Source organism: Rhipicephalus sanguineus, chromosome 7 (genome assembly GCF_013339695.2).
Source record: "Rhipicephalus sanguineus isolate Rsan-2018 chromosome 7, BIME_Rsan_1.4, whole genome shotgun sequence".
NCBI lineage: Eukaryota > Metazoa > Arthropoda > Arachnida > Ixodida > Ixodidae > Rhipicephalus > Rhipicephalus sanguineus.
Window position 1 is genome coordinate 115443262 of NC_051182.1, and position 7917 is coordinate 115451178.

Genomic DNA, 7917 nt, shown 5'->3' on the forward strand with positions numbered 1-7917 from the left:
CGCTGATTTTGGTGTTAAGGAAGGCAACGTACAAATGTCGATAGTATATTGCTCATCATCCGTACATAATAAAAGCTCATTGTGGCGCGTTTTTTTTAACAAATGATAAATACAAATAAACGCTTACAATGTCACCGAAAGTTCTGTTATTTCTTTCTGGTTGAAACACCAGGTAAGATTCAGAGGCTGCATACGTTGAAGCATGAGGACCAATGATCCATGATAAATTCAAGTGGCTCATTTGATTAAATGGGACACTAACATGTGATCCTCCGTGTGCAAGTTTCCTGGCCTATGTATTCCAAATTATTTCAAAGTTTCATGCGTGAAATTTGAAACGTAACATTCATTACATGGTATAATATACTTGAGCACTCATAGGAGTTAATGTTTCAGAGGCATCATGAGGACAAGGTATACGGTGTTTTCTTCGGTATTAGTTTTTGGAACACCTTGTTTTTATGACAGCGCCTTCATTTCTTTAAGCCTTGACCTTAGCTCAACGCCAACACACCTCGTGAAATGCATAACAAATAAAAAGACTGTGGCTACTGTGAAAAATACATAAATGCCTCTGGTGCTCGAAAAAGAGAAACCTCAGAGAGAAGTAGTGAAATTCAAGACAACCACTAGCGCTAGATTATACACTGATGCCAGATTTTTTATAAATTTTAGTTAAATGAAAGAGCGCGGAACTCTTCAGATATATGTTTCTTCCATGTTTATTTAAAATACACACCGCAAAACTTATTTTCACACACGTACATCCACTCCAGAGATACTAAGAGGCGAAACATCGACGGTCAAAACTAAAGACGACTGGATATTTCACAACAATAGTGCTTTACGTACTACGTCGGTTGCAAAAAAGTTCTAATCCAGTGTTACTGTTGAAATCAATCTTTCACCTTGTACGCACTGTATTTTACACTACACGGTTTTGTAATAACGATGTGTCATGCATATATACTTTATTTAAGAACACAGCATTGTTTAGGCATTCGCCTATGACGACTCGAAGGCGAAACTCATCCGGCGTCGCTAAACTAGATGTCCGTACCCAGGAGCTCGTTTTAAGATCTCTGAGCCTTAATTGTATTCTCTATGAGGACGCCTACTGTTCGCAAGTACACTTGCGAAGTACCCACTAAGGCATTAATCATCGCCACTTTGCGAGGTGGCGAAGTACACACTATATATCTGTAAGGTACTGTGTGCACTTACGTAGCAGTTTTGAATTGCCCACTCGTGACGCATTTCCCTAAGTACGACGCCCGACATAGATCTATACTTCTGCCACGCGGTATTACATGTGTTAACTGTCCTCCTAGTAAGAGAAGCCACTTGCATAGGGCTTTTTTTCGAAAAAGTTTTCGAACGCTGGCGTGGCTCTGTGCTAGAACACTTGACTGTCACGCAGAGTACCTGGCTTCCGTTCCGACTGGAATATAGGTTTTCATGTGTCACTGTGCGCGTAAGTTTTAACAACGGAGCTGCTTATGCCAACCGTGGGTTTAAGTCCGTCATTAGAAAATTATGATAATCATGAACCTACAGGCACATCTTCGTCCTCTCCTTTGTCTCGTGCTTCGATCCCAGAACATGTGCGCCGATTTCTCCGGCGTGGCCTGTAATAACCGTCAGGGGGAAGAAACGAGCAAACAGAGAGATAGAGGAAAAGAAAAAAAGAGAAATTCATGGCGAAAAGTATTTCTTGGTGAGGTGGGATTCCAACCAACGTAGTCACGATCTGAAGGCGAGCATCGTAACCACTCGGCTATACAGGCACGTAGGAGGAGGGCAAGAGAATTGAGGGTGAGAAGGCAATAGAGGAGGGGAGAGCGAAGCATGCCGTAGAAAGAGGAAGAGAAAAATAGTGCGAAAGAAAGGGATAAAAAAACAGATAGAGAGAGGATCAAAGAAAGAGAGAAATATATAGGCACAAAAAGAAACAAAGAGCAAGAAGTAGAGAGAGTGAAAGAAAGAGAAGATAGAAAAAATGCAGAAGGAGTGAGCAATAGAAAGAAATGTATAGAGAGAGAAAGAAAGAAGTAGAAATTAACATAGGTAAAGAGGACATAGAAAAACACCGCCACGGTGGTCTAGTGGTTATGGCACTCGACTGCTGACCCGAAGGTCGCGGGATCGAATCCCGGCCGCGGCGGCTGCATTTTCGGTGGGGGCGAAAATGTTTGAGGCCCGTGTACTTAGATTTAGGTGCACGTTAAAGAACCCCAGGTGGTCGAAATTTCCGGAGCCCTCCACTACGGCGTCTCTCATAACCATATGGTGGTTTTGGGACGTTAAACCCCAGATATTATTACCAGGACATAGAAAAAATAGGGAAAAGAAAGAAAAAGAAACAACCAGGTGAAGAAAGAAAGGTAAATAAAGACAATCGAAGAAGGACGCCCAGCTCCGCACTTTTTTCAAGCTTGGCGAAACTGTCTTTCTTTTTTTTGTACCGCACGTCGCGGCCAGCGTCTGGCAAAACAGCTAAAGCTGTCGCCCTAATAATGTTCATTTCAGTGTTATTTTCTAATATCATTCGGATGCTTACTCCCTCTCGTGGAAATGGAATAAAACCCCACCGCAAGATAGAGGGGACGCCGAAAAGGAGGACTGTACGCATAACGAAACTTCATACTTTGCACAAATTTGATGCCAGTTTCAGTAATCGCGGCATACGCATTACATAAGGCAGCGTCCTGCGATACGCACACCAGTGCTACAGAGAAGATGAAACGATGATAAAACACGTCACGCCAATGCAACCAGAAAGCATTGTTCCAGGGGTGGCAGCTCCCTAGAATAAATCGCAACCCTTGCACATCACTTTGGCAAATCTCAAATCAAATTCTGTGTGAATTTTTCTCGCGTTGAGTAGGTATAGAAATGCTGGAACCTTCTCCCATGTTATTTTTGGTGGGTGCAAAGAAATGTCATTTTGGTCTCTGTCCCTTACGCAGCGAAATATACTTCGTGTTGTTTGCCGAGATTCCAGATTATCGAAGGTATTTTTCTGCTTTTTCATTCTACCGGGTACTAAATAAATTCAGCAAGCGAGACAAAATTTGATTGCAGTAAACTTAGCGCGCAGTTTGTTTAGATTCCACACTGCTCTATGTTATTTATCTGCTTTTCAATTAAGCGGGATCAGACAATCGATCCAGCATGCGAGGCATAATTGGAAGCAGATAACATTGTGGTGCAATGCATGGTTGCTTTCGTGCGCTGAACGAATCCTTATGATTAATCGCATTGACGGATCCTTCAGAGACATCGTAATCAGTACGACATGGGTATTGCTGCTGAGCTGAAACATAACGAAGTTGTTCAAAATTAACTTAAATGTTTTACTGTTCCTAGCAAAGCCTTTTAGGCCAGCAGTAAGCTGATGCAATAGATATTATGGGAGTCACAACATATATGTTGGCAACAAAAGGTGAATCATTAAAGTAGTATGTGTTTGTATCCTACTATGGGAGAGCTGTACGGATCTGTCGCTGAAAGAACGCCTACTTGGCTAAAATATCCGCTGTAGCCTTTGAGAAACAGCGTTTCACCATTAAGAGCACTATGTACTCTGCTCTGGAAGAGCCGCACGCTGTCCCTAACGAAGATCACCGATTCACCCGACGGGGATTTGAACCGATCGATCTCTAGAATTGACAACTGGGCTTGTTGAGTGTTTTCTCAACGTCTTCAAATGCAGCGCAATACAACACACACACGAAATAAAATACGCGCTGTGGTGTGTCCTATTTTCTTCTCATGTGCGCATCGCTTTCGCGCTGTTTCAAGACGACTGATTTGGATATTTGTTTGCGGAAAGCAATAAATAACTTTTGCCAGAGGCACAATTCCCGGAGGGGCAAGCGGTGCCTAAAACACACTATCATCATATTTGGTCCAGGCATGCTAGGGCGTCCTCTCAGACTGTGTCGTGTTATTCCAGAGTTTATAGGAATTCAAGCTGTTGAGAAACGTTATATTGTTCACAATATTTACCATTTATCCACTGTAGTGATACAGGGGTTACAGTGCTCGGCTGCTAAACCGAAGGCCGCGGGTTCGATCCCGGCCGCGGTGGTCGCGTTTTGATGGAGGCTAATTGTTTGAGGCTCGTGTACTGTGTGAGGTCCGTGCACATTAAAGAACACCAGATGGTAGAAATTTCGGAATCCTTCCACTAAGGCATAACTCATAACTATATCGATGTTTTCGCACGTAGAAACCTAGGTATTATTAATAATGTATACCGTGTATTGAAACCATGTAATTCAAGAAATTAAGGGCTATAATATGGGTGCACACACCAGATGTGTACGCTACATATGACTTGCTTACCACAAGGGAAAGTGGTAGGTCCAGTAACGGCCCAACAAACAAATTGGTTCTCGACTGCTCCGCTACTATTCAAATACTGCGCTTTGAACCCGCTCCCCACGTGCATCCATAGCAGTGATTGTATAGATGCTTCTGTGAATTACGTTCACGAATTGGCGCGAACTCCATTAAATTGCCTTTCCACCTTGCTTCATCACGACGGTTAATTTTATTGTAGAGAAGATTGTGTAACTAGATTTAATGTAATATTTGAAGGTCTTGTAACGTTTATGCTAGACTGCTGCGTCAGCACTCGGCGAGAAAAAATATTTCAGCGGAAACGAACCAGGTCTCGTCATTCAGTAAGTCAGGCACTAATGTTACGCAGAAAGATTGCGCTAACTTTCTCAGCAGAATGGAGCTAACACCGGCTTAATTCGTGGAAGGCGCTGGCTTGGGCTCTGCCGCGAGTTTTCTTGCATAGAGCGGTTGCAGCGAGGGCTCTTGTATCCTGCAGTTTTGGGAACGGAGCTCGGGCTTAATTCTAACGTTGTTAATATTTTCTTGTTTATCGTTGGTTCTTTCCCACATATTCAATTTTCCATATCTGGAAATAGGGTTACATATTCACTTTCTACGCTGCGGTTCATACCGCCACTGCAATGTTTCTTTTTGTCTTGACAAGTAATCCCGCGTTCCTACATTATGCTGAGTTTTCATGGCACGGATAAACACAGAGTTGCGCAAGGCAGCTCATGCGTAAACACCCTTTAATTTCTTCGTCCTCGTCACTTTTAGCGCTTTTCTTACCGAGCTCGAAGATACAAGGACTCGCCCAAGCTTGCCTTCTGCGGAATTCGCTGTAAGACAGAGAAGCCTGAGAACCACTGAAACAATTGCCTGGATAATCAGTGAGGACACGATTCACAACCGCAGTGCGGTAGGCCCCATTCGTATACGTGGCGCGATATCCGTCGCGTCACCAGATGTCAGTTACGAATAAGCAGATTCTTTCTTCAAGTGCTCCCCCACTTACGCGTTATGCATGCCTGAGTGGGCTGTATTTGTACTTTAGTGAGTTGTGATTGACAACACAACATCCCAAGTACGTCAATTTATTCAGACGAGTTCCAAGACCTATTCAAAGGAACAGAGGGTTTTCGCGATGTCCTCGCACATCACACTGTTCTGGTGTTTATCTACAGTGATACGGTGCCCGTTTCAAGGCAGTCCAGATTAAAGGCAAGGTGGAGGCTTTAGTTCAGTGAGTTGTTGGACACTGGCATGCCATTGGGGACAACGTTTTAGTAGGTGCACTTGCCTTTGTCGAGAATAATGCTTTCGGCAATTCCTCGTTATTACGTTAGAGCATATAAACGGGGGCGCTAGAAAGGCGCACGTTCACCGCAATGCAAATTTGTTCGTCCGACAAGTCCCATTTGTTCACGGTACGGCTCCGGCGGGATTCCTCGCTCGATAAGCCCTCATAAAATGCCCATGTTCTTGTTCTTTAACGAGATCACACGCCTGCTGAAGTCTGTTGCACTTATCTTTGCCTGATGCTCCCACAGACCGGCGATGTTAACGAGTATGTTCGTTTTTGCTCAACTTCTACGGATATACCAGGCAGGGTGTGTAATACTGAGTATTATCGGAGACGCCTTAAATGGCACATATTTATACAAGCACAGTCCTTTGATTTTCTGCAAAGGCATCGCAAAAACAGCAGTCTCGCACATTTTGTCTTTCCTGCAGGCTTGCTCTATAGTTCATAGTCATTCGGTCGAAGATGACACGTTCGCCCTGAACACACCAATGTAATGCATTTCACTGCAAGTTCATCCGCCGAGTTCCCAACAAGTACGCAGGCCGCTGAGCATCATCCTCTCTACGGGCACCGGCAAGTATGCAGAAGTTCATGTAATAATAAGGAAGGCCACCATGCAGCTACGAAACAGCGCAGCTGTTCCTCTTCAGCAGCGTCTTGTCCTTGATGCTCGGGCTTGTCGGGTAAACGGGAAGCGAGCGACGCCTCTTGTTCACGAGGGCCGGGTTGACGTCGCACGGCACCTTGGCCTGGACTAGGAGTTCCTTGAAGATCTCGAACACGTTGATGTTCTCTTTGGCTGAGGACTCTACGAAACCATGCTCCCAGTCGATGGAGATGATAGTCTCGGCGACTTCTCGTCGGACGCGACGCATCGCTGAGGGGAGCTCGCACTTGTTGCCAACCACGACCACGGGTGCCTTGGCCGAGTGAAGCTCCACGATCTGGTCGTGGATGCGGCGAGCCTCTTCAAACGACTCCGGGTCGTCAATGGCGTAGACGAGAACGAACGCGTCGGCCGTGGTGATGGCTAGCCGCCTCATGGCGGGGAACGGGTAGCTGCCGCTCGTGTCCACGATGTCCAGGGTCAGCGAGGCCCCGCTAATTTCGAACTCGCCCGTGTGGAACTGCGTAGGACAGAAAGAGGTTACAAGGCTACAAATATGCTAAGTCACAATGATGTTGCGGTTACGAACGATCTCTGAATAATACAAGTACAATTTGTGAGTGTAGTAAAGGGAAGGTTTGGTTAAATACTGGGGAATTTTGGTCTCCACAGATTTTTCACATGGCAGCACATTTAGGCGCATATAAAATTATTTTTTAGTTATCCTGTAGGGATATTCGACAAAGCATACTCCTACCATTGCTTTTGTAATGGAGCGTTTATATGCATGTGGTAAATGAAGATCACCTGTTTTTGTAGATTGCTAACATCGACTTACTTCAAATGACCTATACGTGGTCTTTCAAATAAGAGTTTAAAACAGACAATACTGAGTTGTATATAAGTCTGAAGAATGGATCATGCCCTCGTAACCCCTTGAACATGTATGTCTGTATCCTTCCGTCTATCCGCTCGAATGTATGTATGTATGTATGTATGTATGTATGTATGTATGTATGTATGTATGTATGTATGTATGTATGTATGTATGTATGTATGTATGTATGTATGTATGTATGTATGTATGTATGTATGTATGTATGTATGTATGTATGTATGTATGTATGTATGTATGTATGTATGTATGTATGTATGTACATGCATGACTGATAAGCCTGTCGACTAGATCCATGGTGACTAGATCCACATGCGCGCTAGTAAGAAAAAGCTGAAACGCCACCATATGAACTTACCTCTTCCACAGTGGCAAAGTAGTCGACGGGGAACTCATCGTACAGGAATTGGTGCACAATGGCTGTTTTGCCCACTCGAGCTGCTCCGAGTACCACGACGCGGTACTGGTCCTTTGCAGGGTGGTGGTGATTGTTGTGGGCTTCATCAAGCGCGGGCTGGAGCGCAGACAGAGATGGCGCGTGGCCCGTGCTAGGCATGGTGACCCTCGGTCGTTCGTGAACTTGAGGACGATGACAATTTCAGCACCCACCAAAGTCTGCTGGGGCACCCAGAATGTCAAAAGAAAGAGTTCACCGTGCCCTGCAGAGATTTCCAACGAAGAAGATGTCAATCGCAAATCGTTAATGCTTTAAAACAAAGTATTATTTACTGAAGCGAAGAATATGTCACGCTGGCTCAT

General features: G+C 44.5%; 1 protein-coding gene across 1 annotated transcript; it reads right to left on the bottom strand.

Annotated features, from left to right (window-relative positions):
- Positions 1-6068: 6068 nt before the first annotated feature.
- On the bottom strand, positions 6069-7714 carry LOC125759144 (GTP-binding protein Rhes-like). The gene is made up of 2 exons (XM_049417477.1): positions 7517-7714; positions 6069-6783 (listed from the first exon to the last, which is right to left on the bottom strand). Exons 1-2 carry the CDS (start codon positions 7712-7714, stop codon positions 6277-6279), a joined length of 705 nt encoding a protein of 234 aa, XP_049273434.1. The 3' UTR covers positions 6069-6276.
- Between the last annotated feature and the right edge of the window lie 203 nt (positions 7715-7917).